Raw genomic sequence first — 23,483 nt, forward strand, 5'->3', positions numbered from 1 at the left:
CCTCGGGGATTCTGGGACCTCCTATGCAGCTGTCCTGATTCATTAATGCACGTGTACAAACAGTGTACTAAGCCCTTCAATTTTAGTTACTCCTGCCATTCCCAAAACCGATGATTCATGTGAACTAATGAAGCACTCTGAGATCTTGAAGGGCAGGCACGTCAGCCCTGGGTGCTTATCGGGGAGGACTGAGTCCCCGTGTGCTGAAACAGACGTCCCAGGCACGGCGGTCCAAGCAGTGCCCACACATGGGATGGATGACGGACGCAGACATCTCGGAAGGGGCTCTGCCATCCGGATGAGCTGTCTGGCTTGCCTATGATTTGTGGCCACCCGGAATGGAGGAAAAGGATGGACGTTTTTGAAAGGACAGCCTAGTGTTCCAGAGGCGCTGGCCACAAAGAGCCCCGGGACACAGCCCACTGGCAGGCGCTGGCTGGAGAAGGGGGCGTTGTGGTCCTGTCTCAGGGCTGTGGGTTCGTGTCTCCATCCGGAAGGCAGGGACCGATTCTGTGACTGCGACACCAGAAGAAGCCCCTAGACGTTGGAACAAATCAGGTCGTTCAGATCCGTGACCAGCTCCTGCCTGGAGATGGCCTTCCTCCTGCCCAGCTGGCCAGCAGACCTGCGGAATTTGGCGTGGCTGGGGGTGACCTGGAGGTACGGGTCATTGCTGCCGTTCTGCTGGTCGCTGCTGGATGCCGCCGACATGGAATCAGATTCGGTGAGGGAGGGCTCCACCTTGGGCTTGCCTCTGAGCTTTGGGGGGTGCTGTGCAGACTGGAAATTCCGGGAGCGTGGCTTTTTGTGCCCATACACTGGCCTGTCGAGTGGAGCCTCAAAGCTATCATCCCAGGACTTGAAGTGCATCCTTTCCTGGTGCTCGGGAACCAGGGTCTGACTTTCCGACCTGTCGCCAGCATAAAAATGAGGAGCCCCTTGGAGGCCTCTCAAGGACTGGGGGTGGAGAGACCATTGAACCAACTCTCTCCTCAGGGCATCCTCCTCTTCTTCGCTCAGCTGTGGAGAGTGCCCCTGCTGGGGGGCCCAGGACACACCTTGTCGCGTGGTCCTGGGGCACATCACCATGTCCCCTAAGGCATCCATCCTGAAATGTCTCTCTGGCCAGAAAGTGGGATGGATTTTTTGGCGAGAGTCTCGTTCATTAATGATGTAGTATCTGGGGGCGCAGGACCCGGGACCACGCGGCACCAAGGCCGAGAGCCCCGGTCCACGAAGAGGGGGGTCGATCTGCCGAAAGTCTCTTCGGAAAAGAGGTTCTGAGCGCACAACTTCAGCGTGCTTCGTCCGCATCCCGGGCGAGCAGAACCTGTTCTCGTGCCGGTCACCTGCGCTCGCGCTCCGACCACGCAGACACCTGTAAGACAGGTGGTGAGGCCCCTGTGCCCTGGCGCCGGCCGAGCCCTGTGCCTTGTGAGTGCAGCGAGCGGGGGCAGCAGCGCCCTCGGCCTGTGCGCCGACCCACGTCCCAAACTGTTAACGCGGGGTCTGGGGATGGACGCGCGGGAGCGTTTGGGGAACGCAGCTACACAGATGTCCTTACTCCTGGGATTCTCAGAGCCCTTCATGGAATGATGTGCACAGTGACTCTCCATGGAGGGGGTAGCACATAGGGGGTTTGCTAATATATTTCACGAGGGAGCCCCCTTTCGTCCAGGAGCACGTAGTGGGACTAACATTTGTGGAGCGCCTGTTAGGAGTGCTGCCCCTCACCATCTCTGCTAGGCACCTAGCTGTCCGGCTGCCCGGGCCGCCCACCCGAAGGAACGGAGTCCCTCCTCCTTGTCAAGGCCCCACAGGTACACGAAGACAACCCTCCTATGGCAAGATTTCCAGTCCTCTGTTAACCTAGCCATTGTCTTTAAGAAAAAAGCCAAGACCCCAACATACCATAACCCCTGTATTTTATCCGTGTGGCAGTCACTGTGTCACATTCAGATCCGATACAATTTTCTATGTGAGTTCGGGTCAGTGCATCCTTCCAGAAGCCCCACCTCCATGAAGGAGACCCAGGGCTCCACCCATGTTGTATGTGCAAGTAAAGCGGAGACAACTGACCCCATGTAATACAGAGCGATCTTGCCGCTAACTTGTCCAGCCTAGAACTAAAATATAAAAGATCTTGCCAATACTATGGCCACTGTGAAGTTAAAAAATAATAAAAAACAATTATAAAAGGCATTTTCCGCCCTTGGGCTATAGAAATACATACCCTAGGTTGGCAGGAACGTTGGCTTAGAGGTTATCTGGCAGAAGGCCCAGGAGGAAGAATGTCCTGTTGGACACACTTTGTCCCCCCATTTCTTCTCATAGCCACTGGCCCTGGGGCCTTCTGGCAGAATTGGAATCGGATGGTCCTGGCCCCCTGAAACCACTGAGACCCTCAGATCCCTAAGGGCTCCTTATCCTGCACTTTACGGCCCTGGGCCCTCCCTGGCAGGTGTCACGGCCAGGGAGGCGGGTTTCCTGCCGTGCTGCGGGTCAGCTCACCTGTTAACGTGCTGCTCCGGCCTGCATTTGGAGGTGCCAGGAAGAGGTGCGCTGGGGCTGCCGAGGCCTGGCTGGGGACTCGGGGGTGTGCGTTGGACGGCAGTCTCCCCCCTGCCTCTCTTGCTGCTGGATGAGTCCAAATTGACCACAGTGCCATTGCTCTGGGGCGCCACCGAGTGAGCCGAGGACAGCCGGCTGCTGAGGTCACCGTCCTTTGGCAGCCTCATGCTGCTTTCCTCTTGGGTTTGGATTCGGGCTGCAGGAGGAGGGTGGGATGTGAGAGGGGGGTGACCCATGCAGGCTGATGGAGCAGCAAGCGTGCGCTGACTTCCAGCTGCTGGGTCTGCAAACAAGTGTGTGCGCTTGCAGGTACACCCCTCCCTTGGGCAATACCGGGGTCTCTTAGGGGCTCCAAGGGGCAGCTGAGTTTCCCTCGAGCTATCCCTGCTCACTTGCCTCCCTTCCGGCCACACCAGCCTTCTGCTTTCTGTTTTCCTTCTTTCTGCAGGAGGCTCTTTCCTCTTCCCTCAAGGAGCCTGGGTGGGAGCAAGTTTGTCAGGTGCTGCTGGAGGATTGGGATAGAGCAGGTGTGCCCCCTGTGTTGGTGGCTCGGTGTGCCCATCTGGCCTTGCCCTGCGTGCGGGAGGGGGACGGAGGGGCATGCCCTCGTGAGGCTGGACCCTGGGGTGGAGACTCGGGGAGGGGTCTTGCCAGGAAGAAATGGCCACTGAGAAGGACACAAAAGTGAACAAGACAAGGACATTCTTAGGGGTTTTCTCCAGATTTCTGGGTTTCTTTTTCTCCCCTACCTCAAAACTTCCTTCTGCTTTCAGACATGTTTTGGTGTTATTCACAGGCCTGGGTATGATGTAAAAATTGTAAACTTAAGCCAATATTTATAACCCTAGATTTTATTTTATTGTGCCTAGTTAATTGTGAAAACCACAGTTTATCATTGGTGGTATACCATAAACTGCTGTGTTTTTAAATATAGTCACTGACTGAGACACCTGGCATTTCTGTTTTTACTTACCTTCTACCATTTGGGCAACCTTCTTCTTATCTTCAGATCTGGCCTAAAATACAAATGATAAGCATATGTTTGTTTTGGATATAGCAGGAAGAAATAATAATACTAATCTTGGGTGGAGAGTGGGGGGAGATTTATATGTCATACGTCATGTCCCTACACCTGTTGTCACTTGGGGACAGCATACTCGGGACTCAGACCTGTTACTTGAATGAATAATGCTGACACCCCAGAGCTGAAGTTTTACCTAGCAAGTTTTATTTTTAGACCATGTTTAGACTCTGCCAATATGGTTAACCTGAAACACAAAAGCGAAAGTATAGATCGACAACATGGGAAATGTATGTTTCCCCAAAAATGCCCTTTGCAGCTCCAAATTCATTTCTTATTTGATTGCTTCTGGAACTGTTTCTTTACATGAATTGATACTCATGGAGTTATGCTTTCAAAAACTGAAAAAGGCAGATATTTCTTGCACAGAGTTCTGGGACTGGGGTGAGGCAAGGGACACACCCACTCCCAGCTTTGTGGGGCAGGGTCACCATGAGCAAGGTGCCTCCCTTGCCTCCCCCTGTCCTGGCCTGGTGTGGGGTGGCGGGGCAGGGGTGGGGCGTGGTGTGCAGAGACTGGACCTGCTGGTCTCCCTCTGACCGTTCTGAGAGCGAAGTCCCAGATGGTAGAGAGGATAATGACGACCAGAGTCTACAAGTCATGAAAAAGTTGTGTCTTTGGGTCCAAGCAGAGTGGGTGGGCTCAGATGTCCAGTTGACACATGCTGGGGCAGCCACGAGAGGGCGCCAAAGTGCTCAGGGCATCAGCAAGGCCCCTGGGAGAGGAAAAGCAGGAGTCTGTTAGTTCCTGGGCAGATGGGACCTGTCCCTGGGTGTTCTTAGAAATAACTCTGCAGAGCCTGGGGGAGGCGTGGCCTTACGCCCCCGGGGTGGCCAAGACTCATCGTGATTTGGAAACAGGACCTCACCCGTATTCCCTTGCTGGCCAGACCTGCCGTGTGGCTGACACACAGGACAAGGCAAAGATGATCCGATACTTGCATTTTGGATCTGCATTCGGAGCTGCTGGTTGCTGAGCTTCAAGGACCTTGCGATGCTCTGAAGGTAATAGATGAGCATGCTGGAACAGAGCATGGGCCATGAGTGAGCCCCACCCTGGGTCTGGGCTCAGGGCACCTTCCCTGCCAGGCTGGTGGGCAGGAACCAGAGGTCCCCAGGTTCCGTGTGGGGGAACCACCCCACCCCCACCCTCAAGGAGGAAGGTGTGAGTGAGGGCTCGAGCCGGCCAGCATCAGGAGGGTGCTGCTTTCCTTCTTCCTCTTGGTTTTCCCAGCGACCTCCCCTGACCTGGACTTCTGCAGGGTCATAAGGATAAGGAAGGGGTGGGGATGGGAGGGACGTTTTACAGTGCATCATGCTATGAGTGCTGGACCCACGCGCTGCTATGTTTCCTCTAAGTCAAAAACAAGCAGAAGCTACCCAGCTGCTTTGTAAAACCCCTTTCTGAGATTATTTCAACTTCTGTCCAATGGGACCATGGTAATGACGTGCAGCCCCATTGTCATGGCCCCAGCGATTGCCCAAACGTGGCTGAGGAATCAGGACCCCCGGACTTCCCCGGCTCCTGTGTGATTCAGTCCCTGCCCGGATCATCAGGCTCTGTACGTGACTTGGCAATGAAGTCATTGATTTTCCATAATTATTGGAAAGCAGTGCTCCTTTGTTGGCCAAGCTGGCTGGGAGGTCGTGCGCGGTACTCACAAAAGCAGGAGCACGGCCGGCAGGATAACCACTGGGCTGCTGACGTAGCCCACCATGGAGCCAAACCATGCGGGGAAGTCCTTCTCGATCGTTTCTGACACGATATCATACATTTTCTCCTGTCCGCTGCGAGAAAAGACATAACTCCAGATTGGATCGCTCTGAGCAGAAGGATGCAGCAAATCCATCAAGAAACAGCTATAGGGCTAGAGGTCCAGTCCTCAAAGTCAGTTACAGAGGTAGGGCAAGCATCCCGATGTGAAAGATACATAACACTCCTAAGAAGATTTTATAGGAACTAATTGATTCATATTAGATTTGAAGGGGGAGTCAGTGATCACAGTGTGTGTGTGTTTAATAATGTATACAAACCTAGCCTCTAAATGTCGTATATAGTTTCGAAACTGACCTAAAGCAAATGCTAGGTAGAGACGTCTAGAAATCGCTACCTTGATGCGGATAGATAAATAACGTAGAATCAGAAGTGACGTGGGTTATCTGACCGGATGGATTTCTCTGTAGCACAGGAGCTATGTCCCTGCCCGTGTCGTTTTAACTGAGCTGTATCTTTTCCAGATGAGCACAGAGGTGAGCCTCTCTGAGGGCAGCCTGCTGTCAAGGAAAGAGCCCTGGTCTTGGATTCACCAGCTGTGGGTTCGAGCTCTTTCTCTGCTGCTGACCTGTTCTATCAGTCAGGAAGGGAATTCGTTTCCATGCAGGGGCCCTTCCCCTAGAGCCGTTTGTCGCCCCAGGCAGAGCAGGCAGAACCAAATAACTTACCTGAACGGCCCGCAATTTAGAGACGGCTTGTACCGAACAATAGCAAAAATCGTTGGCAGCATGCACAGGAAGAGCATGAACAGGAGCATCGCTAGGTAGAAGTTGTTGGATCTGCAAAGAAACCGCGTGCCACGTGCTGAGCTCCTTCTGTGGCCGGCTGCCAGAGAACCAACACCAAAACCATACCTCTGACTCGTTACGAACAGAAAAGTCTTCCTCCCGCTGTTACCTAGGAAAGGGCCTCTCATAGGGTTGCTGGCAGCTTAGCAAACCAGAAATGGGTGCCCAAAGGGACTTCATAGATGGTCCAGCCCTGCCTGTTCATCTACTAAACAATTGCTGAGTACCTATCCACCTCAAACCAAGAGAGTGTCAAACCCTTGGTCATCCCCATATAAGCTTGACTCATTGAAAAATCTTAGAACCTTTCCTCCATCCACTTGGGTCCCTACCTGATGGTACCCCCTCCTGTTCCCAGCCTTGAACTTGTCTCCTATGTCTGAGGATGATTAGGCTCCTCTCTCACTTGGATGTGGTTTTTGCCCAACCTCTTATCCTCTCTGTTCCTGGCTGCTCAGGGTGATTGTTCTGCCTGATTAAGCCCTGGGCCCTGAGCTCTACGCTGGTATCAGGGAACTTGGCTGCCCAGGTGTCCCCAAGGATGGCTCCGATCTGTTGGGTGTGCAAGGCCCTGCACACAGCTCTGGAAAGAGGATGAGCAGTCAATCTAGAGATGGTCAGCTAGCGCTCTTTGTCTCTGTGTGTGTCTCTCTCTTTAGTGAAATAGACTGGACTAGAAGAGAATGGAAAATATCAGAGCACATACAAGGTAGTAAGCAGGTGAACGTTAATTGTTAATTTGTGAAACTTTCTCTATGTCCTATATATATGTATATATATGAATGAATATAATGAATATGCACACATACTATATATAGTGGGTATGCATATATTTATATTCATTTATATATGTGTGTATGCATGCACATATAAAATATATAAAAACATATGCATATACATATGTATAAATGTATGCCTGTACTCGCATCCTGGTCACCTGATAAAATATAAATACATTCTCATGTAAGCAGTTCATGGTCAAAAGTTTGAAAGCCACTGATACAAACCCACAGAAATAACTATTATGTCAAAATAAAACAACAGGGCTCTGATCAATGTGTTCAAAGTGTGTTATGAATTCACCAAAATGGCTAAAATGAAAACACAAGTGCCCTGCGAGGCGACCGCAGCACTCCGAGTGTATCCCCAACAGACGCCGAGGAGCCTGTTCAAGGCAACATTATCCTTTCCAGCCAACAGCTGGGAGCAACCCATGTGCCTACCAACAGGAGTGTGGATAAAGACACTGGGGTGTTTCCTCCATGAGCTGAGTCTCCCCAGCACAATACTGAGGGAGGGAAGCCTGAGACAAAAGAGCCCAGAGTGCGTGCACCTCCATTTAAGTAAAGGGAAGAACTGGGGACCGTTAATGCCCTCAAAAGTTGGTAGCAAGTGGAATCGAGTACAAAGCGGGGAGGGCTCTGGGTGTTATTCTTGTTCCGTGTCTTGATCTGGGTGCTGGTTACATGTGTTCAGTTTGTGAACATCCATCAAAATGGACATTTATGCCTTGTGCATTTTCTAAATGGTTATTAAACCAGTAAAAAGTTAAAAAAAAAAGGTGGGGTAATGATTCGATCCGAGGGCGGGGCATTGGGAGTGGCTTCAGGGAGGAGATAAGATGGGGGGACAGACAAGAGCTTGAGAGGCAGGCCGCTGGGAGAGCCCCGTGCTGGAGGTCGCCCCGCGAGTGAAGAGGGTGCGGACAGCCTACGTTCTGTGTGGGGGGCAGACTCGCTTCTCACTGACCTGGAGGCTCGGAACACTTGCTGGTGAGGCACGTTGCAGGTCAGCACGGCCCAGCTCCTCAGGTACATGAGCCCGATCAGTTTGAGGACGTTGAACGCGGGGAGGCATGGGGAGAAGAAAGCCCCCATCCTGGAGCCGTGGAGGAAGGCTGGTTAGCGTCCGGCCTCCTCCCGCGCATCGCGGGTCTGAGACTTTGGGGTTTCTACCCTATGCCTGAGGACCTAGAGAAGCCGCAGAGAGGTCTGCGGGCCCAGCCCTCCAGCCGGGGTCCCCTTGTAGAGCATCCCCGTGCACCTGCGTACCCTGAGCTCATCTCTCCCTCTACTCTTGGCGAGGGGTGACTACGGCTGACCCCACTGTCTGAAAGTTTGCGTTACGCCACTCTGCTTTTATGACAGACTGACCTTCGTACGTGTTTTCGCTAATAGAAAGAAATCCGAAGAGGATCTTTGCTTTTTTTGCTTTTACAAAACAGGACGGTAGTCCCCCCTTCTCTACAGGGGTTCATTCCAAGACCCCGGGTGGGTGCCCAGAACAGCAGACAGAGCTGAACCCTATAGAGACTGTTTTTCCCTGTACATAGTACATACCTATGATAAAGTTGAGCGTATAAATTAGGCGCCGTGGGAGATTAACAACAACTCACAATAAAATAGAACAATGATGACGATATACTGTAATAAAAGGTATACGAATGTGGCTTCTCCCTCTCAAAGTATCTTATGGATCATACTCAGCTTTCCTCTTGTGATGATGTGAGATTAATGTAGTTATCAAAGTGCCTGATATCTAGCAAATATTAAATACATGTTATGCATTACTTTAATACCGTATTTGTGAAAATTTTGCAAAATGGAGTGGACCCTGAGGATATAGAATTTGACTGAAGAAATATTAGTTGATGCCTCTCTACTCCCCACATTTTGCTGAATGACTGTGAAGAGAAGTTGTGTTTTCCAAATGTACGGAGAGAAGTATGGAAACTTCTTTTTCTTTGCTTGCTTGTATTTTAACAAACAGCACTGCGTACGGTCCCTCTGGGGCTGGAGGGGTGACTCAGGGAGCTCCCTGCCGTGCGCACACACACACACACACACACACCCACGGGCACGTATGTGTGGATCCCATGGCCCCCTTTGGGTATTCAGCATCTTTAGAAACAGGATTGCCTTGGCCAGGAGCTGCCTGCACGAGCAGATTGCCCATTGCGGGCCTCATGCTGGGATGGGTCTGTTGGTCTGGAGGATGGTTTGGTGTCTCGGTGAAAATATAGAGGCGCATGGGACGGACAGTGGGGGGCTGAAGGCAGGCCTGGTCCCGGCTGTGACATGTCACTTCTGGGTCTCCTGCTGGGGACTCAGCAGCCTCTCCTCCCAGCTTAGACCCTCCCCAGCAGCTTATTCGAATGATTCTTGTGCAGATTTTTTTTTTTTTTGGCAATGACCAATAGTGGTCTAAATGCAGACTATGTCCTTCATCGTTCCTTTCCGCAAATACTGGGAAAGCCATTACTAAAATCATTATGCCAGCAAAATGGTTTCATTAGGAACAGTTTATGTCCTTCCTGATTCTTATGGCTGTTTATTACAGGCATGTCCCGTCCAGACCAAGTAAATCAAAATCTTAGCCCAGAAGAGATGCAAGCAGAGGTAAGAAGAAGCTTTGGTACCTACCAGATCATTCCTTGGTTGTAGACTAAATGTAACACGTTCTCCGCTATTTTGAATTCCCCGTATTCAGGCTACAAGAGAAAATGAACTTTTGCATCAAAAAAAGCCTCCACGGTTCTTTGCACAAACCAGGTCATGATAGTCACATGCAGAGGATCCTTTGCTCCCACGGACAGGGAGAGATCTCCCTAGCAAACAGTGTGAGAACGAGAAGGAGACTCAGCTCTGTGCACCCTCCCCTGCCCCCTCCTATGTTTCAGCCACGTCAGCAAAGGGGGAATCTAGCCATCGGAAGATCCCCAGGGGACTCCACATCTTACTTACAAACTTGCTTTCCAGGTCCCAACACCAGTAGTCACTTAAGTACCGGACGAAAAGTCCTCGGAAGAAGTCTATGAGCAGGATGCTGGCCACAGTGAAGAGCATGTCGATGATGGAAAGCTTCAGCATCTCCTGGAACACAAAGCGTCCCTAGTGCTGCCACGTCCTGCTCGCCACCATCCACCTCTTCCTGCAGGGCCCCCTCCTCTGCCAATTCCACGGGCCCCCCCGCCGCATCTTCCTGTCTGGCACATCACAGGGGCTCAATACATATTTGTTAATTTGAAGTTGAATTGCGATGTCTGAGGCCAACTTTTCGGGAAACCAGGATAGAGCCCGAGCCACGAGAGACCACTTGGGGTCGGTGGTTCAAGTTCAGGGGATAATACTTCGGGCTGAGAGTCTCTGCAGAAGATCCCGTGTAGAAGGCAGAAGGCAGAGCTGTTCAGAACACAGGGTCTGGAGCAGATGCCTGGGTTCAGACCTTCCTTCTGCTCCTACTGTCTGTGTCCTTGGGCAACTTACTTCAACTCTTGAGCCTCGGTTTCCCCATTTATGCCTATGAGGAGGATACTAGGATTCTCATGAGGACTAAGCCCTTAAAACAGGGCCGGCAGGGGCGCCGGGGTGGCTCAGTCAGTTGAGCATCTGACTCCTGATTTTGGCTCAGGTCTTGATCTCATGGTCCCAGGATCGAGCCCCACATCGAGCTCCACACTCAGCACAGAGTCGGCTTGGGATTCTCCCTCTCACTCTGCCTCTGTCCCCACTTGTGTTCTCTCTCTCTCTCTCCCTCCCCCAAAATAAATAAATCTTAAAAAAACAAAAAACCAGGGCCAGCACATAGTTCACACTGCGTGAGTCCATGTGCTGATTGTTACTCTTGATTTGAGGAAATCATAAACCCTCACTGAATCTTGCTTTCCTTTTCTACAAAACAGAGATGATGGATGACACTCCAGAAGTAAGTGATGTGATGATGGGTGTGGAGGAGGGGCTTTATAAGGCAGAAAGGGAGCCACCTGCCCGACATATGTCTCCCAGCACTGGTCTTGCGGACGCTGGGTGTAGACGGTGGTCTTGTTGGCCTCCGAGAGGGGCAAGGTGTAAGCTGGAACGCTGGTCTCTTCTGGGGCCCACGTGCTGTTTCTCGGGAGCCCTGTCCCCGGCCCAGGTGTGGACCATTTCTCTTCTTCAGGGGCCGTCCTGGTGGCAAAGAAGATGGTAGAATCTATCCAGTGGCTTGTGTTATTTTTCGTAGCAGCTTCCTGTGGAGGGAGGGAAGAAGGAAAAAAAGATCATCCACATATTTGTAAATAAGCATCACAGACACCAACCAAGGATATCGTTGCATCGTTTGGGAATAATCTCTCTCTCCCTTTCTCTCTTTCTCCCTGTATCCCTGTCTCTGTCTCCATCTGTCTCGCCTCTCTTCCAGGCTCTGGCTTGGTGGATGGCCACTTCGCAGCTGGCCCTGACAATGAACACAGGGTCGGAACGGACAGTATTTATTGGTCCTTAGTGAGTGTCGGAGACCGCCCAAGATTAACACCTGCTGTATCTTCTCACCCTTAGAAGTGCGTCAGGTCAGACTCATCATCCCTCGTTACAACTGAGGAGCTTGAAGCTCAGCCCGGCTCAAGGGGAACACTCCAGGTGGGTCTGCTGGCAAGTGGCGGGTAAGGACCCTGTCTATGTGACACCAAAACTGCTAGTCTCCAAGGCCGCTTCTGCTCTGTGAGCCTTTGGAATGTGACACGCTGGGAAACCTCCTGCTCCTCCCTACCTGCCCCTCCCTGCCGGTGGGATGCCCTCACAGGTGGGGCAGCTTTACTGTGGGCTGCAAAACTACCGTAGGATGGGAGCAGAAACCCCTGCGGGGTGGGGTGGGGACCCACTCTGCACTGTTCCCCACGAGCACTCATTTTCTCCCAATTTGCTAAATGACTCCGCAGCCTGCCTCCCTTCCTGGGATCACTTGTGATCGCTGCGGATAGCTTATCCTGACGGAGCTCCCGGAAATGGGGTGGCGCCGTCACAGAGAGCTGGACTCAGAAGACCCGGGTTCTCCTCCCAGCAGGGTCACTCACTCACCCCAAACCCCGGCCTTGGTTTCTTTACCTTGGAAGTGGGGCTAATTCTCTTCTTTTTACCTCGAGATGACCACAGCTGAGTTGAGTTTTGAACGTGGTGTACGGAGTGCAAGTATCAGCGGTGATCATGTCCACGGGGATGGTCCTGATGAGTATGTGTTCATGGGCACGTGCGTGTGCACGTGCGTGTGTGCACGTGTGTACATGTGCATGTGCGCGCGCGTGTGCATGTGTGCGCGCGGGTGCACATGTGTGCACGTGTGTATTGTGTGTGCACGTGCATGTGTGCACGTGTGCACACGTGTGCATGTGTGCACGTGTGTACGTGTGCACGTGTGTACGTGTGCACGCGTGTGCACGTGTGCACATGTGTGAGTGTGCATTGTGCACACATGCATGTGTGTGCGTGTGCATGTGCATGTGTGTGCACGTGTGCGTGTGCACGTGTGCACGTGTGCATGTGCATGTGTGTGCACGTGTGCACGTGTGCATGTGCATGTGCACGTGCGTGCATGTGTGCACGTGCATGTGTGCATGTCTTGCATGTGCACATGTGTGTGCATGTGCATATGTGTGCGTGTGGGCGGCTGCAGGGGGGGGAGTGGGCCTCCACCCGGGACAGGCGCTCACCTCGGTGCTCATGCTGTTGACTTTGTCCAGGAGCGCGATGATCAGGCTGTAAAGGTTCCCCAGGTACAGCACAAGGACCCTGAAAGCACAAGCCCCCTCGAGAGACAAGACCGCGCACGAGAGCCCACAGGCCAGACGTGCCACCAGCCAGGAGGGACTCTCATGGTCTTGCTAAGCCAGTGGCCGCCACACTTGGTTTCCTTCAGAATCATGCGGGGGGGGGGCATTTAAAAAATACAGAATTCCAGAACTCATCCTGCTATAGTCGGGCCGGATGGGGTCTGGGGACCCCTTTCTAGGCTTCCCTGGTGAGCCCACTGCGGCCCATGCTCGGCTCGTGTTGCAGAAGGAGTGTGAGCTGAGGAAGCGGGGCTCTGAAGTGTCGTGAGTTCTGGCGTCTAACGAGGCTTTCCAGGCAGGCTCTCACAACTCTGTGAGGCGCACGTGATTATAACCCCTGCTTAAGGACAAGTAGATTGAAACATGGAGGGGAGGGGCAGGCGAGCTGCTCGGGTTCGAACAGCTTGCAAAAGGCAGAACACAATTTCGGGATCTCGGGGTCTGCTTGTGAAATGTAGGCTGAGCGGTCAGTGGCTCTGGGGGGCTGCAGGCAGCTGTGAGCAGGTGGGATCCTCTGGCCAGCAATCGGAGACTTGCTGCCACCCTCCTCGGAGCTGGAAGGCTTTGGAAGCATCATGGAATTTCCCAGGACATAGCCTTGCGTCTTATCAGAAACGCGTCTGGGACAGCGAGATGGGAAAGGACAGTGTCAGGTTCACCAACACCCCCCACAGACACTGATTTGCATTTAGGGGGTCAGGAAACCAATAGAGGTGGGTGAAAAAGAGAGAGCAGCTTTATCCTGAGGACAAGACTCCAAGTTGAAGCTTTGCGTGGCCCCCTGTCATTCCACAGGGGCAGGGCTGACCAACACCTGCGTGGGAGCGAGCTGAGGGCCTCGGGGGCATCGCTGTGGCCGGCCCTGGCTCTCCCCGTGACTCCCTGCAGACCGAGCGGGGCCTGTCCCTCTCTGCATTCAGGGTCCCTAGCACAGGGCCAGACCCTCGGCGTGCGCAGAAATGCCGCCTGATGAAGAGCGGGAGGATTTGCTCCCTCTTTCCTGCTCTGGTGCTCACTGCGTCTTGGACAGAAGGTGACACGGGTGGCTGGTGAACTAAATGGGACTTAATGGAACTAAAATAGTATGTTTTGCTCTTATTAGCAGAATTAGCCCTCATTCGTCTGGGGTGTGTCTCTTGAAGCCTGTTTCTCTAGTTTTAAATGTGAATAACGAGACCGATCTGTATAATAGGATTGCTGTTAGAACAAATGCAATAATAGAATTGATCCTCCCAGTGTGTGCTGGTGAGGAAGGAGCTGAGGAAGACGCTTCTCCATCAGGTCAAGATCGGCGCTGAGCAGAGTAGGAAGACCCAGGTTCCAGCCAAGGGCTGATGAGGATCTCGAGAATCTCAGCCCCGAGCCACCCAGGGCGGGGAGGTTTCCACAGACCCCTGGCTCTTTCTAGTCCTGTTTTCCTACCTTTGAAATGACAGTTGGATTTCAGGGAGTGGCAAACGACAGCCTTCAGGCCACATCCTAGCCTTACCTATTTTTGTAAATAAAGTTGTAAGGGACATGGCCACACCCCCTCATTGACAAATTGCCCCTGGCCACTTTCATGCTAACCCAGTCAGGCCCTCCAGCACCACCTGCCCCCCCCCCCCCCCCCCCCCCGTTCTGGCACCATCCTGTCCACTCCTCTTTCCCCACCCTCCTTCTCCCTCCTCCCCCCACCCCCCGCCTTTCTCCCCTGCGGCATCCCGCTTTCCTGGAGCATCCTGCTTTCCTTGAGATGCATCCAGAGGGGAAGCTCCATGCTAGGTTGGGGGGGGGGGCAGCGAAGCAAGCCTGGCTCTTGAGGGACGTGGGTTCCCAGCGTGGCGGGCACACAAGGGCCCCACCATGTGGCAGTTCCCACAGGGCCGTCGTACCTTGCTAGCTGGAAGCGCAGTGTGGTTCGTGGGTGGTACATCTCCAGGGCGGCGATGAGATCGAAGGCTGACGGCGCCAGCATGGTGACCAGGGAGACCACGACGCTCACCTGCCGAGAGAGTGCATGCCAGCCGTGAGTCCCGGGGTCCCCGGCCCAGCCCCACCTACCTCACACCGGCCTCCTGGTCTACCATTCGGTCAGCGGGCACTCCGAGGGCTGTGCGGTTCCTACACAGAAAACCTCCCCCAAATCCCTGCCAGTTAGCTGTTTCCCAGAGGCCACCGCCACTTTGTCGTGGGTTTATTCCTGTTAGGCGCTGTCCTTAATCCGAGATGCTCACACTTGCCGCTAGGGATTCACGAGCATTTCGGCCACATTTCCCAACTGCCCTGCCGTTCTGCTTACCTTGGGTGGCAGACGGAGGTGACCCCAACTATTACAAATAGGAAAGGGGGGTGGGCTGATAGGTAATGGAATATTCTTTCTGTGTGTGGAAGAGAATTATCTAGAGGATTATGCCTGGCTATTGTTTGTCTGCACTTCGGGCAACCAAAGAGGACATTTTGTTGGTAACGGGGAGGTGAGACCTAAAGAAAGATGTAATTTCTGAATAAGCCCTTAAAAACGTGATCTATCTGCAAACACACAAGCACATAATTACATAACCCACTTAACTGGCATGAAATAGAAGGAGGTCTGAAAAGAGGACCTAACGTAGTCTCAGATTCTGAACAATTGTACTGAACGTTGAGGATAAACTCTAAGCATCATGTCACCTACACGCTTTGCTTTACAGATCCCATGGATGATGCTCTTTTCCACCACAGTGGTCGGAGAGATGGCTTCCGTGCTTCGTCTGCCTTTCCAGTCTTTGCAGGAAAAGCGAACGCAGTAGTCTTATTGCAAATATTAAGAATTATAAGACTGTTCATAACTCTCCTTTTGGCCATTTCCCGTCATGGGGTATTCACACAAACGAAGGGAAGAGATCTTTTAGCAAACAAACATGGTTTGGGAAACATTGTTTGTAATTTAAAAACAGAAACGACCCAAGTGTTCAAGAGCTGGCCCGCGGTCAACTGTGACACGTGCCGCGGAAACCATTCGGGCATGGTAGCCAGTCCGCAGGGGAAGTCCATTTCTGGAAACGCACCATGTGAGAACAGCCGAGCACATTCGGCAAGACCCAAAGGTAATCAATGGGATGAACGCTTGAAGGCCACGTTGAATGAGAACCATTCCCGATCGAGGCCAATAAAACCATTCAGCCAGGTCTTGGGGTCGCCACTCTGGCTCAAAGCCCTCGCAGTTCGTGCTGTAGGACAAGAGGACCAAGTTCTTCCAGGGAGACTTTTCTAGCTAGCCTACCTAAGGCACAACATGGAAAAAGAGGGCAGGCTGCTCTTGCATTCCTTGGGGAGGGCACACACGGGTCGCACGGTGGGTACCTCATTCTTTTCCCAGAGCGTCAGCTCCTTCTTCGACTGCTCCAGCTTCTGGGACCGGTCCACCACGAAATAGATGAGGTAGATGCTCCCCGCGAGCGAGAGAAGCACCAGGATGTTGGCAACAACCCTCAGGCAGATGGTCACCACCCTGTGGGTAGAGACAGCTTGAGGACGGGTCCGCTGGGCTGCGCTCCGGACGCCGAGATGCTCAGACACCAGGTAATGACCGGATCCACCTACTGTCGCGTGAATCCTTGGCCCTGAAGAGTCAGTGCTCTTCCCTACCTTCCCTCCACCTGGGTCCAAATTCCTCATTTCCTAAGGGATCCACAGTGACTTACCAATCTGACCAACTACCATCGGTAGGACTTTAAACCAACGTCACAAATCTGACCCTGTACATAGATTTACGCAGTGGGTGACTTCTGCTGTATTCTCAGCTCCTAGAATAGGCCTGGCGCGTACGAACGCGGCATAGCTATTGTCTAGATGAGCAAGCACATAAAGAGCAGCCGAATGCCATGAGATGGAACGGGGGCTTGCCCTGTCCTTCCTAATGCTGGGGACAACTCACAGACTCCAACTGGCTGACTTTTAGGGCATCTGCTTCTGACTTTGGGGCCCGTCTCAGCCTGGGTGTCCCTGCAGCCTCAGGCAATGGCCGGTTTGCAAGTACTTTATTTGAGACAAGATCCCAGAAGGTCTCGGCGCGAGGGTGTATGATGGACCCGGCCACAGATGGAGGCCACTGCAGGGCCTTCCGAGGGGCTGATGAGCCTCTTCTCAGAACGGTCCTCCCACAGAAAAGCAGGGAAGCTTAGTCATCGCTCCTGTCCCTACTGGTCAAGGGTGGCTCCCTGAGCACCAATCCCCAGCATTGCCCCCAGCTTCTCAGATTCCCGTGCATGCACACTGATGGGGGCTTGGTGGGTGCCTTGGGGCAACAGGTACCGGCCAGGGGGAGGGGCCTGTGCATGGCCCCGCCCAGCAGCAGGCGCTGGAAGAAGCGTGGCCGGGAGGATCTGAAGGATACGGGAGAGGTGTACCATCCTATCTGTAAAGCACAATTCCCCATCCAGCCCTCTGGATGACTTTGGGGTGGTCATGACACCTCCCTTTGCATGAGTCTTGGCCCTTCATCTTGACTCCTCGGAGACATCACCTTGGAAGGCTTGTCAACAACTGGATGATACCTGTGTCTTAGGACCTCAAGGATCTGTTGCTAAATAAAGTAGCCTTTGCTTAATTTAGAAAACTAGAAATTGGCCCCCAAAATACCTCTTTGATCATCTAAGTGAAAGAAGTCAGTTAACTTCAGAACTCTCACCCTGTCGCCCGATCGAAGGAGGGAGAAACCGCTTCTAAATACTGCTAACGAGCCATTATAGGCTTCCCATGCATCACCTTACTAGAAGGATGGATTTTAAGGAGAAGGAAGAGCTGCCTGACAACGTGTGAAAATAAGATAGAGATGGGCTGGTAAGTTTTGTACCGAATTAAAATAGCTTATCAATGCATGAAGTGTGGGGAGGGTCCATACATACAGGTTTTTGCTTTTCTTCTTTTCCTGTTCTTCCAGGATAGCCTCCTTTAAGAAAAGACACATCCGAATTAAAAGCTTAGCCTTGCCACTAATCATAAATCTTTAGAAATATTTCATGGTAAGAAATGACTTATTTTTAATTGGGATTTTATTGACATCAATGCTTTGTATAATAATAAGTAAATGGAAAAGAAATCGGAGCTTGGGCAGAGGAGGCAGAAGGGCACATCATTTGCATAAGTGAAAGGATCTAGATGTTTTTTTCCCCCCGAAGGGGCAGCATTTAGCGGTCTGCGCTGCTCAGTAGACCCAAGTCCCCGAGTACGTTTGATGACATCATCCTCTGAGTTAACGGCAAAGCTCACATCCCCAGTGTGTTATGCATGTATTCGCCCAACACTTACCTGCAGTACGGTCGCAATCCAATATGAAAAGTACCAAAAACACACCAATTGAAATTTTAGGGGGACGAAATGAAAAAATTAAAAGGAGGAGTTTTTCAGTGTCTCTTCCTGCGTTCCACGGGACTGGTGGTGCGCGGTGGTGCATGCTGGCCGTCCCGCGGAGCTGCCCCCTGCGAGCACCTGGAGGAGGACCGCCGGCACCCACAGCAGCCCGGCGGCTCCGCGGTGAAGGCCATGGTCGTGGCGGCAGGAGCCCTGACCTCCCCCGGCCCCGCCACGTCACCCACTCACCCTGATGCTGTTCACAATGGCAGCAGTTTTGCTCTCGGCGGCCTCTGGGTTGCCGATGAGGTAATCCCAGGCACAGAAGACCCGCCAGCAGAAGGTGTAGTTCTCATTGGGGACACTGGCCAGGCTGTTGTGGGAGTTCTTAGCCATCCTGCAAGAGAGGGGCCAGGACTGGGCGCGTGAGAGCAGGGTCAGGCTGGGTGCTGTCTTCCCAGGACTGCTGCCCGTCCACACAGGGCCCTGGTGTGAATGAGAATGAGCAGCCCCATCCAGGGGCTGGCTTCAGCCCCCCTCGTGGGGGAAGGGCACTGGCCGGTTGTGGGGTGAGCCTGTTTGACAAGCGGCCTCTCCACCGTGGTGGCCAGGAGGTCACTGAGGGGTGTGCGCCCGGCGGGCCAGCCCGTCCCATCTCTGTGGGGTGTGATTGTGAAATCAAACTCTCCTTAGAGCTGAATCAGCCTTCCTGGAGGCCCTGCCCATGGAGGGGCAGCGACCCCACCTCAGGGAGCCAGTCGGGTCCCTCCAGCCCACAGTGCTCCTTAGATGCATCTGAAGGCAGGATTCTGCATCCCTCCTTTGTCCTTCAGACTGTTTCTCCGGTTATCCTCTCCCTCCATAGTTCTTTGTCCTGAGTTTGCCTCCATCTTTCTCTTAACCTGTAACATCTAGCAAAGGGCCTGTCTTGCAGGTGGGGTCTTGAGGCCCCCCAGAAGCTAAGCGGGAAAGCTTTTTATGAACCGAAGGCCCCCAGGGCACCATGCACCTCCTCAGGTTTTTATTGTTTGATGGTGATGATGATGCTAATAATCGTTTTTTACCCCAAGCACTTGTATCTGCACTGGGCTAAGATGCCCCACGGGGCAGGGGACAAGACACACGGGGACACACAAGGCAGACAGAAGTAGGAGGTGAGCCAGGCCGGGAGGGGCCCCGCTCTCCCTGGCCTCAGAGCCTGCCCATCCGTGCGCTTTAGCGAGCTTCAATATAGAAGCACGGAACGTGAACGCTGGCAGGGGCCCGGGCCATCTTCTGAACCAACCTGCCCATTTTATGAATGAGGCCCAGAGAGGGGACGGGAGTTGCCCTAGGTCTCAGGGTGGGGATGGTGCAGGACTCCGGACCCCCAGCCACTTTGTTTTCCTTCCACTGTGCCTCCTCTCAGTGAGCACCCGGGTGTGCGAACTGCCTCATGACACGGATGAGCCTGGCCCTTGCAGGATTTGTAGCTAGATCACTGGCAAACGTACAGCCGAAGGACGCTCTTTGCTTTCTCTAACCTCTGGTCACTTAGACCATGTTGCTCCTGTCTCTGTGAGTGCAGTTACTAAATTGTCTGAAATTACATTAGTGCTAAGCCTACATGATTCTTGTCTCTCCAGACCCACCCCGGAACCTGGCACAAAGCAGTCAACGTCGAATAAGTGGTGGTTAAAATGAGCATATCTCTTTTAGCCTTGGTCTCCTCATCTGCAAAATGGGTACAGTTATGCCTGAAGGGTACAAGTTATTGACCAGATCGAGGTCATTCGTATCATTCCTGGCATATGGAGGGAAACTGAGTAGCCATACTTTTTCAAGAGGATGATGAAGCTGTAAGCAAACACGGCCATCCCCACCAGGAAATACGCCAAGGGCAGCCGGTAGCCAGCTCTCCCGATCCTTCGCTCCCTGCCGTAATAGCCATAGAAGAGCACTGAGTACTGCAGATAACCCTGCCAAGAGAGCACTCAGCGTCATTTCCCACCCCAGGTTCTGGAGCTCCCGCCCGGTCTGCCCTCCCTCGAGACAGGAGTGGGGCCAAGCCTCAACCTCACCCCCAGGGACCAGACGGTGTCCAGGTCTTGAGCAGACACCACGTGCTCCTTGGGGATGGTCTTGCTGGCCGTGCTTCCGAAGGGCTGGCCTGCAATGAGCTGGTAGAGAAAACAGGATGTCCCGTGATCCTCTGGGGCGGGGGAGGGGACCAGAGGAAAAGGGGTGGCCGATCCCCAGATCCCCACGGCCTGGGAAGGCTCTGCATGCACAAGATCTCTAGCAGCTGCCTTTCTGCTTGATTCTCGCTGAGGGAACAGTCATCCTGCATATATTAGGACACTTAGGGATGATATGACAGTCAAACCTCAGTATCCGTGAATATCCATAAATAAAATTTGATTTCGTGAGTTTGTGTATCACCTTTCACACTGCGTGGGGGACGGGAGGGGTGTGACCGAAAGCCTCAACTATCTACTACCCGGCCCTTCACGGAAGAGGCTGGTTGTGTCCTGCTTGAACGCACGGATCATCCTTCCCACGAGGGTATGGAGGGCGGCCGCTTTATGAGACACGCTCACGTCTCCCGTTTTGAACGAATGGCCCTTCTTACTTCCCTAGACTAGTTCTTACCTCTGGAATGACAATAAAAGCCCCCGTCATTATTGTGAGCACAATGTTAATTCCAAACAGCCATCTCAGGAATATGAAGTAGGAAGCCACACCAGATCCAAAATGACCTAAGAGAAAGGCCGGACAATAAGACCGTGAAAAACAGTATCAGCAGGATGAACAGTACACAATCCTCACAGTGCGAAGTTCTCTGTAGAGCAACCCTGCAACTTTTTGGCTATCAGGACAAAGACGAAGGATGCCATGATTGTACCAATCGGAGTGTTCCCCCAAAACAGTCATTTACCGGGGTCAAGATGCTCATTAGTATTTCCACTTATAAGCACAGAAAAAAGAAACCCTAATTTAATAATTTCCCTAATGACATATTCACCTAAAATATTTGTCAAATTTACATTTCACGTATGCTCAGGAGAATCAGCATCTTTTGAGAATTGGATATATTTTTCTTTCATTTTGTATAGTTTTGAGAATTCCAAGGATTTTTCTTGGAATTATTTTGTCTTAATTTCAAGATACATCGCAATTTGCTAGGTGTTAACATTAGGGGAAACTGGATGAAGGAATTATAGGAACTTTACAACTTGTCTATATAGCTAAACTTTTCTATATATTTTATTCTAAAACAAAAAGTGTATTCAAAACCAAATTTCTACTAAGAAACTAAGGGAGCATAGAAAGTAGATGAGGATGTGGGTGATTTGGGCCATCCTTAAAAAAAAAATCTCTTGAATTTTTACTTCACATTTAGTTTATGTTTATCATAATAAATAGGCAAACAAAGCATCACAAAGAAAACAAAAACATTACCTATTCTGAGCTCACTAAATTAAAATCACTACTAGAATGAGTTTCTAGTAAACTTTTAGTGTGGCCCCCCATTCTTATTCTATAGGTATAGATTTTTTTGTATAAAATTGGCATCTCTCTACAACATGCATCTAGAGTTATTGATGTATCATAAGCATTTTCTCATGCAAAAAATACTCTATAAAATAAATTCTATTGTTTCATCAACTGAATTTTCCATAACTTCTTTAACCCATCCGCACTACTTGACACTTAAGCCTCTGACTTTTCACTAGGTAGGGATTCACTAGGGTAAGTAAGTCTGCAATAAATAATTTCCCTCCAAGGGCAGGTTTCCTAAAAGCAGAGCCAGAGGAAGGGATCCAGCTCAGGTGACACACTGAGGAAGTGCTCTCTGGAGAAAGGGAGTGCAGGGTGGGGTGGGGGGGGCGGTCAGGGGAGGTAGTGGGGGAGAGCTAAGCAAGGATGTGGCCTCCCCTGGAACCTGGCTTCTGGCTTCGCCAGATCCCATGGGGAACCCTGGAAGGCAAGTTGCATAACACAGTCAGTCCACTTTGCACAAGGAGCCTGGCTTGACTCCCCCTTACTCAGGACTGCCTCCCTCTAGGCCCTCCCTTGGGGCTTGGGGAGGTGGGGCAAGTGATGTGTGCCCAGCAGCAGGAACAGGGCAGGCCCAGGGCAATTCTCCAGGGAAAGGGGCAGCTGTGAGTCATAGCATCAACACCCAGAGGAGCAGAGAAAAGCTGGACCAGCCAAGAAATGCGGGTGGGGCACCAACTTGGTCCTTGTATATTGATTTTTGTTGTGGTTCTTGTTTCTCTGGTTGTTAGGGAATGGGAGAGTTTGATCAAAGAGCACAAACATGGTGAAGGCTTTGGTTACAAATTTTAACTTTCCCCTAGAAACGTCGGTCCAATTTACATTCCCACCCACTGCGTAGGAAAAAAAAAAAAAACCCGCTAACTTCCATTGAAATGCTGAAAATTATTCTCTCTCCATTTGTTGGCTTTTAGCTTTGTTGTTTTAGGTATGTACTATTTCTTTTATAGGTAATTAAATACAGTGCTATTTTCCTTGATGATTTCTTTCTTTTCTCTTACAGTCAGACAGATTTGCATTCTGAGATCACATGCTCTGTATTTCCTTTAATTCTTGAGTGGCTCCCTATCTTCTATTTAATAGCTCCTGGAACCTTACAGTGAAGGGTCTAAGTGTCCTCTTTCAAAGAATTGAATCAGCTGTTCTAGTATCATCTATGATGCTGTGCTCCAGTTTCGACGGCTGGAGTGTTTATAACGTATCTGGGCATTTTGGTTATGCAAGTTCATTTGCATTTTTCTTTTTAAAAAATTTTCTTTTGGATGGGTTTCTTCCATGTAAGTCTTAACGATCGTTTTGCTGAGTACAAAAAAACCCCAAAACATTACATTGAGATTTCTGCTGGAATTGCATTAACCTTGTAAACTGATGTTAAGGAAATCCACATCTTCCAAATATTAAATCTTCCCATGTCTCTTCACAAGACTTTTTAAATACCCTGTGGCCCAATTTTAGTTTTCTTCACTACAGACTCACTGTTAGGTGTATTCCTGGCCTTGTTTGCTGCGTGTTTCGTGCGTGTGTGCTGTGTGTACCTGTTTGTGAATATGTTGTGAATGCGACTTACTTATTTTTCAGAACATGCTTTCTGAACGGTTCCAGTCGACGCTAAGAAAATGCAAATTTCTGAGGCTTTGTTCGGCAGTTGCTCACGTGACCCTCTTACTCTTCTGCAGTTTTCTACCTGACCCTTCAGGGTCCGTGCTGGGTCTGACTCCCGAATGAATGGCCAGAACAGCAGAGCCACAGTGAATGTGGGGCTGCTGTTTTCCCGGGGGCAGTGGTGGGACAGATGTCTTCGTCCCCCAGTCCCACGTCCAGCCCCGCTCCACAC

General features: G+C 51.6%; 1 protein-coding gene across 1 annotated transcript in view; it reads right to left on the bottom strand.

Moving 5' to 3' along the window:
• Positions 1-537: 537 nt before the first annotated feature.
• The window catches only part of TMC3 (transmembrane channel like 3), a 33,781-nt gene continuing 10,835 nt past the window's right edge, over positions 538-23,483 (bottom strand). Inside the window, exons 5-22 of the mRNA XM_032392107.1 lie at positions 20,741-20,847; positions 20,170-20,268; positions 19,925-20,067; positions 18,359-18,506; positions 17,665-17,708; positions 16,121-16,268; positions 14,671-14,780; positions 12,677-12,755; positions 10,976-11,221; positions 9,957-10,085; positions 9,636-9,703; positions 7,963-8,091; positions 6,094-6,204; positions 5,314-5,439; positions 4,594-4,672; positions 3,545-3,587; positions 2,512-2,767; positions 538-1,378 (exon numbers count right to left, since the gene is read on the bottom strand). Of these exons, the coding sequence (XP_032247998.1) occupies positions 538-1,378; positions 2,512-2,767; positions 3,545-3,587; positions 4,594-4,672; positions 5,314-5,439; positions 6,094-6,204; positions 7,963-8,091; positions 9,636-9,703; positions 9,957-10,085; positions 10,976-11,221; positions 12,677-12,755; positions 14,671-14,780; positions 16,121-16,268; positions 17,665-17,708; positions 18,359-18,506; positions 19,925-20,067; positions 20,170-20,268; positions 20,741-20,847 (2,906 nt within the window). The remainder of the gene's footprint in view (positions 1,379-2,511; positions 2,768-3,544; positions 3,588-4,593; positions 4,673-5,313; positions 5,440-6,093; positions 6,205-7,962; positions 8,092-9,635; positions 9,704-9,956; positions 10,086-10,975; positions 11,222-12,676; positions 12,756-14,670; positions 14,781-16,120; positions 16,269-17,664; positions 17,709-18,358; positions 18,507-19,924; positions 20,068-20,169; positions 20,269-20,740; positions 20,848-23,483) is intronic.

This window comes from Phoca vitulina, unplaced genomic scaffold (genome assembly GCF_004348235.1).
Source record: "Phoca vitulina isolate PV1807 unplaced genomic scaffold, GSC_HSeal_1.0 scaffold65, whole genome shotgun sequence".
NCBI lineage: Eukaryota > Metazoa > Chordata > Mammalia > Carnivora > Phocidae > Phoca > Phoca vitulina.